The 24,597-nt window shown below is 41.1% G+C and overlaps 1 protein-coding gene across 1 annotated transcript in view; it reads right to left on the reverse strand.

The window, feature by feature from the left end:
* Positions 1-5,604: 5,604 nt before the first annotated feature.
* LOC142112144 (sushi domain-containing protein 3-like) overlaps positions 5,605-24,597 on the reverse strand; it is a gene marked incomplete at its 3' end in the record, with an annotated part of 77,813 nt that continues 58,820 nt past the window's right edge. Inside the window, exons 2-4 of the mRNA XM_075193973.1 lie at positions 23,501-23,689; positions 13,149-13,296; positions 5,605-5,766 (exon numbers count right to left, since the gene is read on the reverse strand). Coding sequence (XP_075050074.1) covers positions 5,605-5,766; positions 13,149-13,296; positions 23,501-23,689 — 499 coding nt within the window. The remainder of the gene's footprint in view (positions 5,767-13,148; positions 13,297-23,500; positions 23,690-24,597) is intronic.

Raw genomic sequence — 24,597 nt, forward strand, 5'->3', positions numbered from 1 at the left:
TCACTCGCGAGATCTCCTCAGTAAGCAGATTACTGAGCGCCGGGGACGGAGGACTACAGTGACAGTGCTTAGCAGCATTGATCGGGCTGGGGGCGCCCCCGCCCCCGGACCGATCAATAATGCTGCTGAGGACTTTAAAGGGCCCCCTGGATGCCCGAGGCCCCTGGGCTATAGCCCAGTTAGACCACGGGTTAATCCGGCCTGCGTGTAATACAGACAGACAGAGAGGTAAAGCCCTGCTCGCATGTATGATGGGCTTTAAATGTCAAATTCCCATAGAGGCACCAGCCCTGAGCTAACCAGCTTGGAGCTGAAGATTTTGCCTACAGCAACCAATCAGATTCTAGCTTTCATTTATTTAGTGCATTCTACAAAATGACAGCTAGAATCTGATTGGTTGCTGTAGGCAACATCTCCACTTTGTTTCAAACCTGCAGTTTATAAATATACCTCTGATTTCCATCAGCCTGCAGCAGAGAAGCAGATATCTAGGCGTATTCCAACACATGTAATAAAAACATTTCAGATGTCACCACTTTCTAATTATGTATTTAAACCATAATTACTACAAAATGAACATGTTTAATTGAAAGAGGTAGCACTAAAGGCATAGGAGGTTGGACTTTAATAAGACATTTACACACTTCTGCACCGTCACCTTCATATGAGCTGGGAAGACGATCAATGTAAAACCAAGGTGTTCTGGGTTTGCTTTATAATTGACCTACACTATGTGAAGGCAACAGATGCTACTTAAGCTGTTTATGGTTAAAATGATGATACTGTCACATTGAATATCCCTCAAAACTAATACATCTTCTGTATATTTAATCACCATTATTCACAGTGGGCCTAAGTCAATAAGGAAAGTAAGGCAAAAAAAGGAGTACATGTTCTGCAGAACAAACCATGTTACAATGCAAGGGGTGAAAATTATTTATTATTTTGCACATAAGTTAAATACTGGCTGTTTTTTCATCTGTCACACAAATAGTTGATAACTTTATTTTTACATTGAAATTTAAAGTTGATCTAGAACTTGCCCTATCCCAACTATAAATCTGGCCCCACCTTTTACTTCCCCCTCTAATGCAACATGGTTTTACCCAGGTGCAAAGTTACTCCTTCTTTATGATTTGCTCTCCTTACTGACTCAGGCCCAGTGTGTACAAAAGCGAATATGTAATTATTTGATGAGATACAAGAAAAACAACAGCTTCTGTTGTATGAACTTCTGTTAGCTCCAAAAATAAAGGTTTATATATGATTCCAATCTTTCACTCCCCCCCCAATAGCTATTATGAATATTCAGGGATGATATAGGAGCCAGTGACTCTTACCAGGAGTAAGAAAAACAGAGGGCAGTCTAAAAGGGAATTTAACGAACTGTGATTGGCTGCGCGGTTTGTAAACCATGCGAGTCAAGTTACATGAATCAATACAGCAATGTTTCAAACCATATTTATCAAGCCACATGGCCAACCGCAGCTTGCTGGTAGAGAAAAAAAAAAATTCTGACAGGCAAGAGAGCTCCTCTGCATGCTGATTTAGATACCGTGCCTGTCAGAAATGTTAAAAAAAAAAAAAGTAAAAAGATAAAGTAAAAAATAAATAAATTGTCTAATCTATAAAAGCCCAGCCTACTCAGCATCAGGCACGGTCCTTTTAGGGGTGGTCGTAAAAAAATATAGACCACCCACTCTAGGAGGCCCAATGATGACTAGCGAGGAGCCCCTATTGCTACCCCTGGCTGTTGCTACATAGAATACAAGCTCTTGTGGTACTACAAGTGCCAGCTTACACTGACAGCCCATGAGTGTTCTTGCATGCTGGTGCTTGTAGAACCGGATGTGTCACACATATGCTTTTACCGTGCAGCTTGGCCTAAGCTGCATGCTTAGGTCCACAGTGACAGATCAGATGCGGATTGAGTTTTCACCCTCCAAATCTCAGTACCTGTGGTTTGGATTTGAAGACCTCATCTGATGTGTGGCAGTTTGTAAACCACAGGCTAAACCGCTGCTTAGTAAATCCCCTCCCCCCCCCCAGCCTTTCTGCCTATTTAAAAACCTGCCACAAGTAAAATAAATGTGCTTTAACCTATAACAACCATTCATAGATAAGTGCCGTATCAATGTCTGACATTGCTATGGGTTACCAACAATGGTGAGTTATATAACACGCAGTGGTACAAGGCTGAGGAGTTTGCTGTATAATATATGGAGCTGGATTGGTGGTGGGTTGATTAAAATGTTTTATTCTAGAGTTTACTAATCTTTTAAAGAATTATGAGTATTTCAGAGTCTTATCTAGAACAAAAGATACGTGTGCAGTGAAGGTCTATGAGATGAGGGACCTTGGTAGATTTAATTCTTCACTGTTAACAATGAAAAAACAATTCCATCGCTGCTTCAAATTATTTTATGTGTGAAATTTAAATACTTATGGGGTCACCACAATAAATAAACAAAGTTGAGTATTACAAATGCTATTTTATATAATATAGTTTTTATGATGGATTGTTTTGTTGTTAGCTTAGGGTCCTTGATCCCTAGCTGTACTGCATTTATTGGGAGGTAACTGTAGTATTGATCACCATGAAGCCAGGTTTGCTAGTACTTATGGATCTGACTTCAAATGCTGTAAGTTCCTGTACACAACGGTTTAGTCCAACTAGTATGTGAAGTTGAAGGAACGCAGCACATGACAAGACATCATTAACTCTGTATGTGCCATTAACTGCTAATTTTTTCAGGCTTTTAAACATGGCTTTGAGAGTACCTTATTAGGTCTTCAAAGAAGATATATTTATTTTTTGGGAAAACTCTTATCCTGCAAAATATTTTATGATGACTCCAAAAAAGCAAACACAGTTTTGGTCCCGTTGTGCTACTCTATTTGTGCAAATGTGCCTAAATTTCCGCCAGCGTGCATGGGATTACAGAGTGAGATGGGCGTCCTTGTGGAGGAACAGCAGTGTGCACGGATAGAAGAGAGGCGCAAAGACATTTCCAGTGAGCTACGGAGTAGGCGCAACGCTGCTCTCTGGTTTGTGGAGCAGCTGAAAAGCTCTGGACTCTTCCTGACCACTCTGGGCTTTAGGAACCTGAGGTAGTTAACAAGAACGGGACCTTGGAGTGGTAACTTTGCCAAATAATGCACCATTGACCATTATACCAGAAAAGTTTTAGAAAAGAGAAACACAGTTCTATAATAAACTGTAAATCAAAATAGACTCTCCGACTAATTTGTATTTTTTCCTTTTTACTCATGTCGTATAGCCTAAGACAGTGGCAAAGTTGGGGTCCTAATCTTGTTAATAACGCCTTGGCCAAGGGTCGGGAAGAACAACAGCGCTCTCAGTGCAGTATTTACCAGTAACCTTTGGGAGGGAGGAGAATGATTTTTTAGCGGGTTCCTCTCCCTATAGAGGCACCTGACCTGTGCTGACTAGCCTGGGGCTGGTTGTCGCTATACCTGGAGGGGACCTCACTGATGATCTCCTTGATGTGAGTGAGTTCTCTGTACTGCGCTGCGGAATTAGTGGCGCTATATAAATAAATGATGATGATGATGATGATGATATGGTGAAAACCAGTCTGGCTGATTTGGGGAGAGGGTGCACTCTGCACATTTTTATTTCTATTATTTCTTTTAACCAACAAGCTGTGCATGTATCCTATTTTGTTACAGATGACAATTTTATGTGTGGTGTGTTTTAAGACATAACCTGGCGTGTGCCTGCAATAGAGCTTCATCCGCTGACCGCGTGACAGTAAAAGTATAGGATGAGACCCAACCACAACCAGAAGAGCGTTTCTAGGCGCAGTCCAAGCAGTGTAATAACAATCTTCACACGCACAGAAGTGATAGGTGTAATAAGACAGTCCTAATGTCCACTTTTATGATGTATTTAAGTCATAAATGAGGCAAACCAAGCAGTATTTTTGGAGAAATAAGTGAAAAATCTATTTAATTTAAAGAGGTAGTACTTCACAGGGTCATCATTTCCACTGGGCACGATGGGCAAGTGCCTGGGGGCCCCACGGGCAAGGGGGCCCCATAGGAAGGGCTTTCTTAATTAGAATAACTAATCCTGAAAAAAAAACAAAAAAACTTTTGCGGACATGCGGTCAGGTGGCGATCCGGCTCCCTTCCTCTTCCCCTCCTCCGTGCTGAGCTCGCACTGAACGTCGAGCGTGACGTCATCACACCCAACATTTTCATTGAGGAGCGCAGCACGGAGGAGCCACGACGTGAGAAGCAACGGAGAAGGAAGCAAAATTCATGGAAGCAGAAAACAGAAAATAAGAAAAAAGAAGAGAAAAGTTGGTGTAATCAGAGAACACAGCGATTGAAAGGGGAAGAAGTGCAGGGGGGATTTGATTTTTCAGTTGCTGTACTTCAAGGGTGGCAGAGCAAGTACATTAAAAAAAAGTGACTATATATCTATATATATATATATATATATATATATATATATATATATATATTCATTTTTTTTTATTCTGTAGTTGTGTAGGTAGGGGCCCCAGTGCACTGCTTTGCCTAAGGGCCTATAATGTTGGTAAGATGGCCCTGGTACTTAAGGGATAGGAGGTTGGATGTAACATTTACACTTTTGTGCAGTGCACATCCTAAAGATTTTTCAGCACATCGTGGGTGAACTTTAACTCTGCAAAACCTGCTCGAGTGCGGAGAGGACTTGTGCACAACCACAAGAGCCAGGTAGACTGCTGAAAATGGGCTATGAAAACATTATTTTTGTTCAAAACATATTAAAAATAGTGGCGTTATATGATTAAGCAGATTCTGTCGCCTCCTCAAGTACCCCTACAGATCATGTTTTTAGTATTTCCCGCTGTGGAACAGGTACAATAATTACAAATTCAAATGTGTCTGAAGAAGGAAATCTTGGAAACATAATCAGCTCGGTGTCTGTTTGAGAAACTCTGCAGTAGAGATTATGAAGGTTTCCCATAGGCCACAAAAGAGTCCTCAGGGGTCTCCGCTGTGTGTACTCAACAGCTGTACTTTAACACATTGACAGGCAACCTGATACATTTCAGGGGCCACATGGGGCGGCACTCTGACCTTAAGAAGAGCCACTTATCACCCTTAATCTCAGTAATAAGTTAAAACAATACATTTAATCTAAGAAAGAGGCACCTATCTGTAATAACATATCAGCAGGGAGAAGTCATGTGACATGGGGTAGGAGGAGGGCATGGTGACATTTTGCGTCACCATAGCCCCGCCCCCACTATAAAAAGCAGAAATTCACGGCATTGAATGGAGGGGGCGGAGCTTAATGACATGATTAAGCCCTGCCCCCTCCATTCACTGCCGTGAAATTCGGGAGCCTTCCGGGATTTTATACAAGTGTTACAGACTACAACAAACAAATCTGACTATAAAGCAGGAAGGAGCTAGGGGCCACAGGTGAAGGCTTTGAGGGCCATTTGTTGCCCATCACTCTTTTAAGGACTACAATCAGGTAATGGAATAATATTATACAATGTATAGTATTTACAATATTTATAATTTCCAATAAGCCAACACCTTTAAAATAAAAAGTACTTGTCTTGATTATTTAAGACTTACCTACAAAATCCCTGGTTCTCATAAGCCATATTAAACCAGTCGTCAATTCTCGGCCGCTTCCCCAGCTTGTTGTTATTGTTATTTCTTCCTTTTATTGCGAAATATGCAGCCTGCATGTTCTCCAATTCTTCGCATTCTAATTGATGCCACATGACCTTGTCTCTTCACAATGCAAGATAACAAAAGATTAGATGAATGCAAGAGACACATCATCGGGAATATGCATATCCTCAATGTACCATCTTTCTGAGCCACATCAAACAGAGTCACAATTTGATACATTTCCATTCTGTTTGTCTGCAATTCACAGTTGAGATTATTAACATGAATCCATTTTGATCACGTACAACGTTTTCTGCTTTCAACTTCACAGAGTAATTGTTTGGGAAATTGCTTATCCTGCAATGTATTTTATGGAAAAATAGCAGAGTGGCTGACTCTGAAGTTCAAGTATAAGTGAGAATATTCTGTATATGCTCTATATACAAGAACAAATAATAAGATAACACAGGGCACTATTTATCAAAGGGAGATAAGATGAGTTTTCATTTTTTTCTTTGGCCTATACATCTAAGGAGTTACCACCGGTGATAACACTGCCCGTAGTAAGATTAATGGCTTTTGTCGTCGATGGCTACCCCATGCCTTTACAAAGGGAAGCCACAATGCCTTTTCTTCTAACGCCACCTCAGGATAGTGCTAAAAGACAAAATTAAAAAAAATATTTTATTTCCACAACACAATTGAAATGGCCGGGGAGCATCCTATGTCTGCATCTCAGCTTCAGAGCATGGCTGCACAGTTACTGGGCATGATGGCTGCATTCACTAATAAGAGCGTCAGGAGGCCCCCACTTGCTGATTTGTGAATGCCTTGGAAGTATCCACTAATTTGAGTGGTGGGAAATGTTTTCTAGGTATGACATCATTTCAACAGAGCCAGACTTCAATTATACTGCACCAAGAGAGAGGGAGCAAGGGGTAAATAATTATTTTGGGTCTTTTATGGTTTCGCCACCAGAGATCTGGGTCTGCAGTTTGTTGTCAGTAGAGATTAGGCCTGCAATGTATTATAAAGCCACCAGGGATTTGGGGAGGAAGGGGGGTGTGCATTACAAACCCACCTGAGATCTATGGTATAGTAAAGCTACCAAAGATTTGGGATGATCTGCATTATAAAGCCAACAGAGATTTTAGGGATCTGCATTGTAACGCTAACATTGTAACGCTAACAGATTGTTTTTGAAGGGGTAGGTGGGTGGGGAGGGCGGTTGAGGGCTGCATTGTAAAGCCACCAGAGATTTGGGGGATCTGCATGGTAAAACATGAGAGGTTCATGGGTCTGCCTTTTATAGAGGTCTCCAGAATAGTGTTGGCATTGTCTTTTGTGCATCGTATAGAAATCGCTAGAATGCTCTTTGTATTATGTAGAGATCACTAGAATGCTCTCTGTATTGTGTAGAGATCACTAGAATGCTCTCTGTATTGTGTAGAGATCACAAGAATGCTCTCTGTATTGTCTAGAGATCACTAGAATACTCTTTGTATTATATATAGATCACTAGAATGCTCTTTGTACTATATAGAGAAGACTAGAATGCTCTCTGTATTGTATATAGAACACTAGAATGCTCTCTGTATTGTATAGAGATGACTAGAATGCTCTCTGTATTGTATAGAGATAACTAGAATGCTCTCTGTACTGTATAGAGATAACTAGAATGCTCTCTATTGTATAAACATCAATAGAATGCTCTTTGTATTATGTAGAGATCACTAGAATGCTCTCTGTATTGTGTAGAGATCATTAGAATGCTGTCTATATTTACGATAGCACTGGGGCTCTTCCCAACATCCATGAACAGTTAGTGTTGGGTAATAATATTTCACTTATATCAATCCAGTGGTCCTCTAACCCCCAACCGCATCTAATCCTCCCTAGAGTATTTATTTTATTCTTTCTCTTGAGGACTATTATTCTCTTTGAACAGTATTTTAAATTCTACCTCTACACCCTATCAGACCCCATATGATATGTGGGAGCAGAAGATAGGGGCGACTTTGGATCCAGACTCCTTGTCCACTATTAAGCAGAAAATAGCAAAATGTTCTAATCTGAATTAAAGAAACACTTACAAACTCTATTACAGGTGGTACTTGGTCCCCTCTAGGTTCCATACTTTTTCCTAACCTACCTCAAACCATTGTTGCAGAAACTGTTCTCAGGTGGTCACTTTTGAACACAAATGCAGGAGCTGTCCCAAACTCTCAGGATTTACGACTAATGTCAGATATCTGATCAGCCAGATAACAGGCATATCTTTACCCAATACCCCCAAATATGTTCTATTGCCCCTTCTCATCCCTGGTATCCTCAGACACTTGCATTAATGAATCAGACACATACTGTGTGCAGTTACATGCCAAATGCACACCTCTTGGAGAGACCTCAATCCTCCTGTGCCTACAACAGTCGTAAACTGAACATGGACCACCTAACACATGGGGTATACCACTAGAATTCTTTTTAACTGTTTTAACCACTAAAGAAGAAAGAAGAGCTGCAATGGCTATCCTCTGGAGAAAGCTATTTTCTCCAGACTTTTGGCTCATCGCAGCTTAATAAATAGACCCCTATATGTGAATGGGCCCCCCTCCCCCAGATCCACATGATACTACACTACACCGATGGCCTAGTAGGGTCGAGGAGGACCTGGCAGTGTTAGGCTGCAGTCCCTACAGTCCTTAGTTCCTAAACCAGAGAACAGCCAGAGGCCTGGATGAAGCGTTGCCTACTTCAAGTCATACATGCCAACTTTCCCGGAAAGTCCGGGAGACTCCCGAAATTTGGGTCAGTCTCCGGGGATCCCGGGCAAGCTGGCATTTCTCCCGCATCCCAATCTCACACCGAGAATCGCGTCATTTGACGCGATTCTCTGTGAATCACGCCATTTTGGAGGGCGAGAGGGGGCGGGACGAGGCCAATCGCGTCATTTTGGCCCCGCCCCCCGCGGTGCAAATTACGACCCCTCTCCCGGAAACAAGTTTCCGGGAGTTGGTAAGTATGCTTCAAGTCATAAATTTGGCTCAAAGGTGGAGCTAAATCCCGGTGACAAAGTCAACGAAGAAAGTTTGTGTATGGAATCTAAAGATTAGTAGATCTCTCTGTCAGACTAAATGGCACCAGGGATAAGCCTTATGGCTGAATTTGGACAGGGTGGTACTCATCCCCACCACTATAGTTAATGTCTGGGCTGAACCTCTTTGACAGAGAAGGGGGAAGGTCAGCCTGGATTGGTTAAGGAGGCTCTTGTACCCACCCCCAAAACCTGTGTTAAAAAAAACCCAATATAAAAGGAACTGAACCAATAAACACTTATTCCTGTGATGACGCCTGTAGTGAAGACAAGTTGCTGAAAACCAGCGAAACCCCAAGAAGTGTAATGGAGCTGAGTGGTATATTAAGCCTATCACATTATATTCATGATTCCAGAAAGTATTCATTAAAAAGCAATTTAAATTAAAATTGTATGCAATCACAGCTGTTTGTTTTATAGAACACAGAGCAATGGAGATAATGATGAAAGTGATAACATTTGTACTAAATTTTGAGTAAAACACATGGTCATAAGATTTTATCTTCAGCAAGATTGCTCTAATAGTTTGTGCATTGATAAAAATAAAATGAAAGAGCCACATCTACTGTTCTATGGAGGTAAAAGAAAATATAGTCTGGGATAGGCATCCTGTGCTTTACTGATAAGGCATGCTGAGATATGTAGTTCCACAACAGAGGTGGCCTATCTGACTACGAAAAGGTTGTCTCCTGTGCTCTCAATACCAATGATAAATACATTAATATGATTAAATAACTGAATATTTGCAAGACATTAGTGAGCAATATATTTTGAACAAAGCATCCATTAAAGACCAAAGTTTTTTTTTCCTCTAATATGAAAGATATCAAGTAAATTAAATTTTGCCTAACGCATGAGAAAAATGTATTTTGATGATAATTCTTCTTATCGTTTTCCTCCTCTGCTTTCCTCCTCTTCATTTATTTTTAGTTATGCTTTCCACTTAATTAACTTTAACACAATTTCAATTTAAGCCTAGTGAAAACATAATGTTCCCCGGGCCGATTAAAGCGAAGCCTAATCGACATCTCTTTTCCAGGTGTCAGAAGAAAATTAATTGGTTGGGGGGAGATACTGTTAGTCATATGTACCATTTGCGGTTGGGAATGTGAAGAAACAGTCTCATATACTTCTCACATTCTGCTAATACTTCTGATTATCCAATAGGAAATATTCTATTTGGTGTTCAAGAATTTGTTTGAGGTCACTGGAGAGTGGGGTACTGTCAACATTGATAAGACTTTCTCCTCGGGTTCAAGAAAATCTCAACAGTCCCCTGAACTTATTGCACTCACAACCATGTACCATCAGGGCCGGATTAAGGGAATGGAGGCCCCTGGGCTAAGGGGCCCTCCATTCCCCGCGAGGCCCCCAATGTGAGCCGTCCGCTGCCCCCCACCCCACGCGAGGACCCCCCCCAAGCACTTACCTGTCAGTGCAGTCCTCCGTCCCGGCGCGCTGTAAGCTCCTTACTGAGGAGATCTCGCGAGAGTTCATGAACTCTCGCGAGATATCCTCAGTAAGCAGACTACAGTGCGCCGGGACGGAGGACTGCACTGACAGTACTCAGCAGCATCGATCGGGCCGGGGGCGCCCCCGCCCCCGACCGATCAATAATGCTGCTGAGGAGTTTGAAGGGCCCCCTGGATGCCCGAGGCCCCTGGGCTATAGCCCAGTTAGACCTCGGGTTAATCCGGCCCTGTGTACCATAAAGTGCAACACCTGTTGTAAATAAACTCTTATAGAGAAATATCTCAAAGCTGAAGGTAGATCTGGTTCTACAGTTTTATTCTCACTTTCTTCACAATGCATTCAGGGGCCTTCCTGCTAGGGGTCGGCGACATAGTTGCCAATTCCGCTTATAACAAGCGGAATTAGGCTTCTTTTTTTGCAAAGTTGTTTTTTTTTTCCCCACTGCAGCGGGTAGCTTGTTTTTGGGCCTGTACACGTTCTCTAAGTCCTCAGGCTACATATTTGGTTTTTTTTTGTTTTGTTTTTCCCGTTACCATTTTGTGATTGGTGCATTCAGGTTTTTTTTGTGGGCGGGTTGAGCAGCAAATTCCTCCAATGAAGTGGCGCTATGTGGGTGGGCGGAGTCAGAGGAGGACATGGAATAAATCACAGGAAGACGGATCTACAGCAACCTACTGAAATAAGTGCTGTGACAGACACACGGTCGCTGCACTTATAGCAGGTAACACCGCTATATAACACCCTCCCCTCCCATTCAGTAAGCTGCTCATGTCAGAAAAATGCTTTCAGAGCCCTATTTTATACTGTTATATCAGGGGGCTGTGTGTGATAGACATATCAGTGCCCTAAATTACAGCATTTGCTTTTTCATTTGCTCTGTTAGTGTATAAATGTGTCCTCTTGTGTTTATAAAGGTTTTCTAAATGGAGATTCAGTGTAGAAATTAGTGTTATAGAAAAGGACGGTCCCCTGCAAGTTGGGCTTTTTAGCTTGTTTTTCACTAAGTGGTTGCTTGTTTTTCATTTCAGAGTTGGCAACCCTGGTCAGCGCAGGAGCCGTTAAGTCCCGTTTGGCGGTTGTCTGCACATGAGTGTAGGAGGCGCCACTGCCCAAGCGCCACTCCCCCATGGCTCCATGCTTGCTCCTATACCACCCTCTGCAGAGAACAGACCAAGAGACTCAGAAGGAGGAACGGTGCTTGCCAACCTGCCAGTGCCAGATAATAGGTTTATAGTATGGTGGGTGAGAAAGAGCTTAAAAAGGTGCTCCAGCAAAAGTTCTTGTTTTAGATATCAACCTACCTCCCCAACTGACAACACAGTAGAGTTCCCATGTCTGGGATCCCAGCTGTTCCTGAGAATTCACCGCTACCTCTCCTGTACCAGTCATTTCTACAAGACTTGACACCCTGAAGAAGTGTGAATGGATCCACTCCTCATATATATGTATAGATATATTGCCGTCCAATCAGTACTGTCAATATTTTTGCACTGAGAGACAAGACTAACCAGTAATTGGTTACTCAGCACTAAGGTTACACTCTGGCTAGAGCTGGCAGGTATGCAGGAGCTTCTAAGCCACCAAAACATAATAATTACGCTGACAGCCAACAAATAGAGGAAACAGATGGCTAAAGAAGATATAAAGCACTTCAGAAACACAAAGCGAGCAGAATATGCATATGGTTTTTGATGTAGTACTGAGTCAGTAATGGTTAATTTATAGTGTCAGCTTAACTTTAAAATGAGCGGTTTCCACTACAGAGGCAACACTGGTACCAGGAAGATAACAAAACCTCCTGACTCAGCACAACGACAGTGAATCTGTACAGAAGCTTCTTGTATGCACATTACTGCTTGGGCTCCGAATAATCGGTCACATTTTACCACCGAGTGATAGAAGAAAGAGGAGAAATGCAGAGTATATGTACAGCAGCTGTATATGTAACCCCAACACAAATAACTCTGCAGACTTATCAAAAGGGGTTTCTACCTTCAAATAACCTTAATTTATTCATTTCTGTACTCCCTCCAACCACTATTCCTAAATACATTGGTCCTTAGTTACGAAGCGCAGAGGTTCAGCACAAAAATCCCCTGTACATGAGTTTGCAGAGCGGGGTGGCAGCATTTTCAGGGAAACACAGGTTTGTACCTATAATGAGACTCATATTGCACTTTCCAAGTGCACCTAGGGACACCTTGCCCTGAGAGAGGAGAAGTAGTCACACTTCTAGTTTGAAGCGGCAATGGTTGGACCTGCTGCCTGTATAATGCAGGAATATACATTATACAGCTGGTGGGGTCGTGGCATTGCCACCTTAAAACCAACAATCTCAACTGTGGCCAATTTAAGTGGCGAGAATCCCATTGGCTGGCATTTTCTACAGTCGCAATTTATATCAGCCATGTATCAGGCGTGATGGACATACTGTCTGTTTGCTTTATGGTAAGTCTGTATTTCCTCAATGTCGCCCTTACAGTAATCAGCATTTTTAGGTTGGTATCATCATCATCATCATCAACTCCCATTGTCCCATAGATTGTAAGCTTGCGAGCGGGGCCTTCTCACCTCTTTGTCTGTTTTATCCAATTTGTTTCTTACTGTATTTATCCCCAATTGTAAAGCTCTACGTAATATGTTGGCGCTATATAAATAAATGATGATGATGATTAGGTCAGTATAACTTTTGTCGGAATAATTGCAATCAGAAAACTGACTACCACAGTTCTGGTCATATAGATTAATGGCGAAAAGTCGTAGAAGGGGGCTTGAAAGAAAAAGCATTTTGATTAGTAGAAATTGCAGAAGGGTACCCACAAACAAATAACTTTATCCGAGGGTGGAAAAACTGCTAAAGAATAAGCGATTTTGTTTCCAAGCAACTTCTGGTACATGAATAGTGAACACACCACTATGTTGCTTTCGACCTCACCTTTCCAAACGCCTCCTCTCACTCTTCTTCACGCATTTCACCAGGCAGCACACCATAAAAGCCATTGACATCAACAGAATGATGGCACAGCTCACGATGGAGGCGATGACGGCCACTTTAAATCCAAACGTGTCGTATTTTGATAAGGCTATAAAACAGGAAATAAATTATGGCCATGTATTCAAAATGGAAAGTCCATTTAATCATTAAGCCATCGTTTAAGCTCCTACATTATTTTCAATGGCAGAGACTTGGTTTAGCCCTCAGCTTGAAAAATGATGTTATATTCTGGATGCCATTCAAAGTAGATACTGTCCTTAAGGCAGCTCTTAAGATTGACCCTATTTCTATATCACTAATGTTCATGGCTACCTTGTGACAGATATTGATTAGATACAACATGCCAAATAGCCTGTGGTGATAAATATACATGTATATTGAAGTCTCAGAGAATCTTACATTGTATTTTGGAACTTTTGCAATGAAATATGCATGGCTTTATGAAACCACATCCACAGGTATCAATTTTTTAAAACAATTCATGTAGATACTCCAGGAGGTAAATGTATCAAGCTGCGGGTTTGAAAAAGAGGAGACGTTGTCTATAGCAACCAATCAGATTCTAGCTGTCATTTTGTAGAACATACTAAATAAATGATAACTGGAATCTGATTGGTTGCTATAGGCAACAGCTTCACTTTTTCAAACCCGCAGCTTGATAAACTTACCCCAGGTGAGAATAAGTATTATGAATTTGAGTAATGCAAAAGACTTTCAATTCACAAAGAAATAGGTATACTACTTTAATTACATTGTAGAACTGTAACAAGCACCATTCAATCTTCTCTGACTTTCCATTGTAGCTCAGTTAAACAGTAAAGCGAGATGGACTATTTTATCCTTCTTCCATCACAAACTGTATAGCACTTACTGGCTAAAATGTGCTGATATGGGGGCAGGGAAGCCTCAAATGAGACGGTTATGCTTGCTATAAATGTCACTGACCATGCCCCTGCGTGTAAATCCATCAATCTGTACAAATCTTTTATGTTCATTAGGAGACTGCAAGCCTGTCACTTAGACAAAGGCTCCTGTACATCCAGAAAGTGATGCAAGATAGGGAAGCACCACAACCCCTAAGCAGCTTTTTCAATATGTCTACTTTCTGCAAAGGAAAGAGACAGATAGCATCTTAGTCAGAAGAATATATCTAAACAATAAGGGCCTGAGTCATTTAGGAAAGTAAGGCAAAAAAAAGAAGTAAGTGTTCTCCGGGACAAACCATGTTACAATACAAGGGGTGCAAATTAGTTTATTATTTTGCACATAAGTTAAATACTGGCTGTTTTTTCATCTAGCACACAAATACATGATAGCTTTGTTTTTACACTGAAATTTAAAGCTGATCTAGGACTATAAATCTGTCCCCACATTTTATATTTACCTCCCCCTTCAATGCAACATGGTTTTGCCCAGGTGCAAAGTTACTCCTTTTTTAGGCGTTGCTCTCCTTAATGACCCAGGCTCTAAAAGTGCAAATGTAAAATTCTATATTGCATGTTTGTTTGTGTGTTTATGTCCAACAGTAGATTTATTTGCTTTATAAAATAGACCAATAACCATTAATAAACATTGTCTGAGTTAATAGTATTTAACTTTCTTATGTTATGCCTGCAATCTGTTGCCATTATTTGCCCTATTTTACATCTGGGTACCCCCACTCCTTTTGTTTTTGCTGTATGTTCCCTGTAAGCTGAGTAATTTGGAAAAGTAGGAGTTAAAATCTCTGTGCAAAGGGTTTTTTCATAGAGATAATTTGTTTACGTTTTAATTTCCAGATTTCTTGGTACTTTACACTCAGTGCTATAATTATTACATTTTAAATACTCCTCTTCATTTAGTACTAATTTTTAGATCTCCAAGATTAAAAATGGTTGTTTAGAATTGCATCTAAGGCATACTTGCCTACTCCTGAAAACTTGTTTGCGGGAGAGGGGGGCGTGACTGGAGGGTGGGAGGGGGCGAGGCGGGGCCCAATCGCGTCATTTTGGCCCCGCCCCCGCGAAAACGTCATTCACGTTGCAAGGGGCAGGGCCAAAATGACGCGATTGGCCTCGCCCCGCCCCCCTCCAAAATGGCGTGATTCGTCAAATGCGTCATTTGATTCTCTGTGAATTCCGGGATGCAGGAGAAATGTCAGCTCTCGCGGGAGCCCGGGAGACTGACCCGAATTTCGGGAGTCTCCCGGACTTTCCGGGAGAGTTGGTATGTATGATCTAAGGCTGGGTATACACTATATAAATTTTTTTCCAATGCAATATTGTTAACGATTTTACCAAAGACTGAAACTCCCGATCAACATGCCGATTCATGTGTACACACCTACACAATTTACCATCAGATCTGTGATCGTCATCTGTCATAACCATCGGCTGAAAAGATCTGCCTGTGAGTGCGTACACACTGCAGAATTTGTCCGACATCGTTCCATTGTTTATAGAGATTTTTAGTCCAGTTATAAAATCTAATGACTTGATACAATATGCTTTGGTACAATAAAACATGATCATTGGACACACTGATGCAATATCGGACCTAATGCATACTTACCAACTTTCTGTTGGTGAAATCCGGGAGCCTGCAGAGGAGGTGGGCGTAACGGGGGGATGGGGAAGGGGGGGGGTTCCAAATGGCGTCATTTTGCACCCGCCCCCATGACGTGATGACGCAAAATGCGTCATTTGACAGTGGGGGCGGGGCCAAACGCCGCGATTCACCGGGAATCGCGGCGTTTGGGACTTAATTCTGCCCACTTTACTAGGAAGTGGGCAGAATTATCCAGATGCGGGGGATTGCCACACTCGCCCGGGAGACTCTCGCAAAATGCGGGAGTCTCTCGGATATTTCGGGAGAGTTGGCAAGTATGACCTAATGGTTGTTTATCGTGTGATTGGCCCGATATTCGGGTGAAAAACCTGTACTGTGTACCCAGCCTAAAATGCAGAAAAGTAGGAATTAAATTTATGGAGTTAATCAATATTAACAAAATAGGGACATTTTCAGGAACAGAAAGTTTCAGAAACAGAGACAAATCTTTAACAAATCGGAACTTAGGCAACAACTATGATTCTCCAGTAGGTAAAAGGCAAAACAAGAGCCCCCTATGTTCTTCCCACAGTCACATAGATCAAATATTATATCATGTTTTAAAGACGCAGTGTGTTTTTTTATGGTAATAATCAGTTCTTATCATTCCCAAGAGTTCTGGTACAGTCCTTGTCATACTTGTCTACTCCTTAGCAACATTCGAGAGACTCCAGAATTTCGGGGAGTTCTCCCGGGCTCACAGGAAACAAATCAACCGTCCTGGATCCCTGCTCTCATCCTTGTAAAGAGAACAGGGACTTCATTTGTTTCATCAGACTCTGCTGTCATGTCCTAACTATATTATTTGCGTCTTCACGCCTCGCCCCCCCCCCCCGTCCACTTTGCATTTTCTCTTTGGACCAAAAAGTAAGCAAGGTCTTTGTGAAAAAGTCTTGTCAGATAAGTAACAAATATACATATATATGACAGATTACACCAATATTTTTGTTTATGAGGTGGTGGGTCTTTTTTTTTAATGTATTTTTTTTTTTAATATTCTTCTATTCTACATTTAACCTTTTTGTGTCGTGAGTTACAGTCAGCAGAGACAGATGGGGAGAGAACCGATGAGTCAGTAATATAGAAAAACATCTTTCTCTTCTCAACCTTATGATTAATTACATAAAAAAACATGTTTGTTAAAATCTAAATGTAGTATTAACTAAGATTTTTTTTTATACATAAAAGGGTACATTACTTGAGTATATGTGATGTGGGCTAATATACAAATTATTCCTTAAACAAGTATGAAAGCTAATAAATGCTAGAAACTGTATTCTAGAAATTATATTACTGTATAAGGAAGTGAGCAAAAATTTCAGACGATAAAGTATTAGTTACATAATTTAAGTGTCATACTCTCACCCCACACAGGGAAAAACAATGGATTATTTGAAGGACAATTGGACTTTTCCTATAATGTTTATAAAATGTGCTTACCCGTCTGGCTTCCCCAAGTTTCGCAGAGTAAGCGCAGCACGTCAGATCCGCCTCCCTGCAGCATCATAACAATGCTGCATCCAGCCAACATAATGACATGTGAAAGTCCCAGGACAGATAGTATTAGTGCTGGAAGTTTTACATGAACATTTGTCTCTCTGAATAATGACAGGTCGAGGGGGAGGTATAGCGGAGGATTTATTTAATCAAAGACCACTTCCAAACATCTACTAAAGAGGAGTGGATCCTTTGTTATTTCTAAATATTTTTTAAAAAAATGGAATTGTCTTTTAAGGGCTCAAATAAGGAATTGTTTAATTGATTTTAATTAACTAAATTAGAATTAAATTAAATAATTTTAGTGCTAAAAACAGAAAGGTATTGTTTTAATTACTGTACCTTTAATTACTCTCTACAAACCCAAAGTAGAAGGGACCATGCTATATTGCCAATCCCTGACTTTCAAACTTGGTGCCTGTATAATAACTTTTTTGGTAATTGATTTTCCAACAACTTATATGATATCATTAAACTGCTGTGTGACTCCAACACCAGCATAACAGAACTTACCTTTCTATTAAGGTTAGTTGTGAGTAGGGATGAGCGCACTCGGATTTCTGAAATCCGAGCCCACCCGAACGTTGCGGATCCGAGTCGGATCCGAGACAGATCCGGGTATTGGCGCCAAATTCAAAAGTGAAACTGAGGCTCTGACTCATAATCCCGTTGTCGGATCTCGCGATACTCGGATCCTATAAATTCCCCGCTAGTCGCCGCCATCTTCACTCGGGCATTGATCAGGGTAGAGGGAGGGTGTGTTAGGTGGTCCTCTGTGCTGTTTAGTTCTGTGCTGTTTAGTTCTGTGCTGTTTAGTTCTGTGCTGTTTAGTGCTGTGCTGTGCTGTGCTGTTTAGTGCTGTGCTGTGCTGTGCTGTGCTGTGTTCTGCAGTATCCTGCAGTATCAGTCCAGTGGTGCTGTGTGCTGTGCTCTGTCCTTCTGAGGTCAGTGGTGCTGCTGGGTCCTGTGCTGTGTCCTGTTCAGTCCAGTGGTGCTGTGTCCTGTGCTCTGTGCTTCTAAGGGCATAGTTATTTCCCCAATATTCCCCTGTGTTTAAAAAAATAAAAAATTTTTTTTTTAAAAAATACCAAAAACTACTTTAATATTTTTTAATTACCACAAAATTTTCACAACCAATCCTGCAGTATAAGCCCATTGGTACTGCAATATTACCAAGTTCACACATTCAGCAGTAAAAGTCCAGTGGTACTGCAATATTACAAAGTTTACACATTCTGCAGTATCAGTCCAGTGGTGCTGTGTCCTGTGCTCTGTCCTGCTGAGTTCCGTAGTGCTGCTGGGTCCTGTGCCGTGTCCTGTTCAGTCCAGTGGTGCTGTGTCCTGTGCTCTGTGCTTCTAAGGGCATAGTTATTTCCCCATTATTCCCAAGTTTTTAAAAAATAAAAAAAAAGTAAAAAAAAATAAAAAATTAAAAAAAAAAAAAAATATATAATAATTATAACCAAATTTGCAAAACCAATCCAGCATTATAAGTCCATTGGTACTGCAATATTACCAAGTTCACACATTCTGCAGTATCAGTCCAGTGGTGCTGTGTCCTGTGCTCTGTCCTGCTGAGTTCCGTAGTGCTGCTGGGTCCTGTGCCGTGTCCTGTTCAGTCCAGTGGTGCTGTGTCCTGTGCTCTGTGCTTCTAAGGGCATAGTTATTTCCCCACTATTCCCAAGTTTTTTAAAAATAAGAAAAAAGTAAAAAAAAATAAAAAATTTAAAAAAAAAATAAAAAATAATAATTATAACCAAATTTGCAAAACCAATCCAGCAGTATAAGTCCATTGGTACTGCAATATTACCAAGTTCACACATTCTGCAGTATCTTGTGCTACATATAATGGAGACCAAAAATTTGGAGGATAAAGTAGGGAAAGATCAAGACCCACTTCCTCCTAATGCTGAAGCTGCTGCCACTAGTCATGACATAGACGATGAAATGCCATCAACGTCGTCTTCCAATCCCGATGCCCAATCTCGTAGTACCGGGCATGTAAAATCCAAAAAGCCCAAGTTAAGAAAAAGTAGCAAAAAGAGAAACTTAAAATCATCTGAGGAGAAACGTAAAGTTGCCAATATGCCATTTACGACACGGAGTGGCAAGGAACGGCTTAGGCCCTGGCCCGTGTTCATGACTAGTGGTTCAGCTTCACCCACGGATCTTAGCCCTCCTCCTCCTCCCCCCCCCTACAAAAAATTGAAGAGAGTTATGCTGTCAGCAACAAAACAGCAAACAACTCTGCCTTCTAAAGAGAAATTATCACAAATCCCCAAGGCGAGTCCAAGGGTGTTGGTGGTTGTCAAGCCTGACCTTCCCATCACTGTACGGGAAGAGGTGGCTCGGGAGGAGGCTATTGATGATGTAGCTGGCGCTGTGGAGGAACTTGATGATGAGGATGGTGATGTGGTTATTGTAAATGAGGCACCAGGGGGGGAAACAGCTGATGTCCATGGGATGAAAAAGCCCATCGTCATGCCTGGTCAGAAGACCAAAAAATGCACCTCTTCGGTCTGGAGTTATTTTTATCCAAATCCAGACAACCAATGTATGGCAATATTCCAAATGCACTGACATTATCAAAAACAAGAGGTTGTCACACGCTAAAACTCCAACATGTATATGATGGAGAGGATGGAGGAGCAGCCGTATGTGTAGTGTAATGCAGATCTGTTGAAGGTTTTTTATATATTTTATTGTGGTGCCCAGTGCCCACTCCTCTACGCAGTCCAGATACATTTATTGGTGCGAATCATAAAAGTTCAGGGTTTTTAATATATATTGTGGTGACCCACTCCTCTACGCAGTCCAGGTACATTTATTGGTGCGATTCATAAAAGTTCAGGGTTTTTAAGATATCTTGTGGTGACCCACTCCTATACGCAGTCCAGGTACATTTATTGGTGCGATTCATAAAAGTTCAGGGTTTTTAATAGATATTGTGGTGACCCACTCCTCTACGCAGTCCAGGTACATTTATTGGTGCGAATCATAAAAGTTCAGGGTTTTTAATATATCTTGTGGTGACCCACTCCTCTACGCAGTCCAGGTACATTTATTGGTGCGAATCATAAAAGTTCAGGGTTTTTAAGATATTGTGGTGACCCACTCCTCTACGCAGTCCAGGTACAATTATTGGTGCGAATCATAAAAGTTCAGGGTTTTTAAGATATTGTGGTGACCCACTCCTCTACGCAGTCCAGGTACAATTATTGGTGCGAATCATAAAAGTTCAGGGTTTTTAAGATATTGTGGTGACCCACTCCTCTACGCAGTCCAGGTACAATTATTGGTGCGAATCATAAAAGTTCAGGGTTTTTAAGATATTGTGGTGACCCACTCCTCTACGCAGTCCAGGTACAATTATTGGTGCGAATCATAAAAGTTCAGGGTTTTTAATATATTGTGGTGACCCACTCCTCTACGCAGTCCAGGTACAATTATTGGTGCGAATCATAAAAGTTCAGGGTTTTTAAGATATTGTGGTGACCCACTCCTCTACGCAGTCCAGGTACAATTATTGGTGCGAATCATAAAAGTTCAGGGTTTTTAATATATTGTGGTGACCCACTCCTCTACGCAGTCCAGGTACAATTATTGGTGCGAATCATAAAAGTTCAGGGTTTTTAATATATTGTGGTGACCCACTCCTCTACGCAGTCCAGGTACAATTATTGGTGCGAATCATAAAAGTTCAGGGTTTTTAAGATATTGTGGTGACCCACTCCTCTACGCAGTCCAGGTACAATTATTGGTGCGAATCATAAAAGTTCAGGGTTTTTAAGATATTGTGGTGACCCACTCCTCTACGCAGTCCAGGTACAATTATTGGTGCGAATCATAAAAGTTCAGGGTTTTTAAGATATTGTGGTGACCCACTCCTCTACGCAGTCCAGGTACAATTATTGGTGCGAATCATAAAAGTTCAGGGTTTTTAAGATATTGTGGTGACCCACTCCTCTACGCAGTCCAGGTACAATTATTGGTGCGAATCATAAAAGTTCAGGGTTTTTAATATATTGTGGTGACCCACTCCTCTACGCAGTCCAGGTACAATTATTGGTGCGAATCATAAAAGTTCAGGGTTTTTAAGATATTGTGGTGACCCACTCCTCTACGCAGTCCAGGTACAATTATTGGTGCGAATCATAAAAGTTCAGGGTTTTTAATATATTGTGGTGACCCACTCCTCTACGCAGTCCAGGTACAATTATTGGTGCGAATCATAAAAGTTCAGGGTTTTTAATATATTGTGGTGACCCACTCCTCTACGCAGTCCAGGTACAATTATTGGTGCGAATCATAAAAGTTCAGGGTTTTTAAGATATTGTGGTGACCCACTCCTCTACGCAGTCCAGGTACAATTATTGGTGCGAATCATAAAAGTTCAGGGTTTTTAAGATATTGTGGTGACCCACTCCTCTACGCAGTCCAGGTACAATTATTGGTGCGAATCATAAAAGTTCAGGGTTTTTAAGATATTGTGGTGACCCACTCCTCTACGCAGTCCAGGTACAATTATTGGTGCGAATCATAAAAGTTCAGGGTTTTTAAGATATTGTGGTGACCCACTCCTCTACGCAGTCCAGGTACAATTATTGGTGCGAATCATAAAAGTTCAGGGTTTTTAAGATATTGTGGTGACCCACTCCTCTACGCAGTCCAGGTACAATTATTGGTGCGAATCATAAAAGTTCAGGGTTTTTAAGATATTGTGGTGACCCACTCCTCTACGCAGTCCAGGTACAATTATTGGTGCGAATCATAAAAGTTCAGGGTTTTTAAGATATTGTGGTGACCCACTCCTCTACGCAGTCCAGGTACAATTATTGGTGCGAATCATAAAAGTTCAGGGTTTTTAAGATATTGTGGTGACCCACTCCTCTACGCAGTCCAGGTACATTTATTGGTGCGAATCATAAAAGTTCAGGGTTTTTAAGATATTGTGGTGACCCACTCCTCTACGCAGTCCAGGTACATTTATTGGTGCGATTCATAAAAGTTCAGGGTTTTTAATATATATTGTGGTGACCCACTCCTCTACGCAGTCCAGAAAGATACCTTGTTGCAACGTTTTGGACTAATAACTATATTGTGAGGTGTTCACAATACACTGTAAATTAGTGGAAATGCTTGTTATTGAATGTTATTGAGGTTAATAATAGCCTAGGAGTGAAAATAAGCCCAAAAACTTGATTTTTAAACTTTTTATGTTTTTTTCAAAAAAAATCCGAATCCAATACCTTAAATCCGAACCGAGACCTTTCGTCAAGTGTTTTGCGAGACAAATCCGAACCTCAAAAATAACGAAAATCCGGATCCAAAACACAAAACACGAGACCTCAAAAGTCGCCGGTGCACATCCCTAGTTGTGAGTCCATACACACGGTAACAGCCGATACAAATGTGGTGAGTTTGGTTGTGGGGCCATGCTACCTTGGGCCCGAGTCATTAAGGAGAGCAAGGCAAAAAAAGGAGTACATTTGCTCCTGGACAAACCATGTTACAATGCAAGGGGTGTAAATTAGTTTATCATTTTCCGCATAAGGAAAATACTGCTTTTTGTTGTCATGGAGCACACAAATACTTGATAACTTTATTTTTACACTGAAATTTAAAATTGATCTAGGACATGCCCTATCCCAAATATAATATAATATCTGTCCTCACATTTTCAATTTACCTCCCCCTCCAATACAACATGGTTTTGCCCAGGTGCAAAGTTAATCCTTTTTTATGCTTTGCCCTCCTTATTGACTCATGTCTTTCATGTTTTCAGATACTACCCAACATCTCTTGGGCCATTGGTTATTTCCATCTCACTTTCCTAAGCTGAGGACATTCTTAGATATAATGGAATAAAAGAAAAACACAAAACAATATGAGATGCAGTATTACATCAGAAAAAGCTCATTTATAGAGGCAGATTGACTTTATAGGGGTTGGGTCAGTCCCTGGGGAGACAGGCAGTAATGCATGTTGGGCCAAATCAGCTCATATCCAATCATGTGCCACCTTCTCCTTGTTCTGCAAAGCTTTGTTGTTTCAGACACTGAAGTGTCTCCTGGTCTAATCACAGTAAAATACAGCTATAACTTTTTATGGGCTACATTGTAAAAATATAAAATATTAGGAATGTCAGTGCAGCATTAATCATAAAATTACAAGTATAAAAACAGAACACAGTGAAATCAATCTCTTACATTTACAAGATGGGGCTGTAGCCGTCCATACGGAGCTGTTTCCTTTCCAGACACAAGTCGTTAACTCCTCTCCAACCAATTGATAGGAAGAGGAACACTGAAACCTAATAACTGTCCCAACCGAAGAGCCATTTCCATGCAGGATGTGTAACGAGCCGGACTCAGGCGGCACAATCTTTTTACACTGACCTAGAAACAAGCACAGAGAAAAGCAACGATTGCTGGGATTTCAAATAATCAATGAACAGGAGGCTGAGCGTGTAGACCATAAATAAGAGGTCATCTCTAAGTAATCCTAGTTTCATGCTACATTGAGCAGAAAGTGTCTATAAAGCAATCTGAAAATTCCCTGACCCCGTTTCCTGCCAGAGAAACACAAGTTACATTTTTACTAGCATGCTCTTAGCGTTACCGTTTTATTTCAGCAATGTCTTCTATTTTTTGTTTTTAAATAAAAAGTTCCCATTTATAAAATGGAAAAAAATAAGAAACACTTTGAACCTGATTGGTCAAGGCGCGCATAATGAGCGCTTAGTGCGTATGCCTGCATTCTGTGCGCTTTAAAACAAACGCATGGAATGCAGGCATACGCACTAAGGAGCGGATCTGAAGATACGTGTGCTGATGAATTCGGGGGTAGGTCTGCTCAGTTCTACTGCACAAGACACTGCAGTATACTTCCAATACCTAGTGGAATATAAATTCGCAAACAAACACACAGAAAAAAAATAATCAATTAATGTCACCTGTTAATAATAATATAGGCAGTAATGATAAAACAATTTGAAAAAAGTGTTTTTTTAAATATATTTTTTCCCTGTGAAATACATTAATTAGGGTGTTCTTAATGTCTACTGAACATAAGGTACATTTCTACAGTTGCTCCTGATTGCAAACCCATGTTAGAGCATGCATACGCGACTGTTATCACTAGCACTCAGGACTTAGACTAGCCCTGTAGCAGGACCAAGAGATACGGCAGAAAAGCGAGAACCTTTGAGATGCCCAAACTTTGAATCGGAAGTGGCTGCATGCGCTAGAGTTTAGCACGTCCTTACTGTACATTGATAACGGCCGAACGCCCCTTCCCCGCCCTC

This window comes from Mixophyes fleayi, unplaced genomic scaffold (assembly GCF_038048845.1).
Source record: "Mixophyes fleayi isolate aMixFle1 unplaced genomic scaffold, aMixFle1.hap1 Scaffold_106, whole genome shotgun sequence".
NCBI lineage: Eukaryota > Metazoa > Chordata > Amphibia > Anura > Limnodynastidae > Mixophyes > Mixophyes fleayi.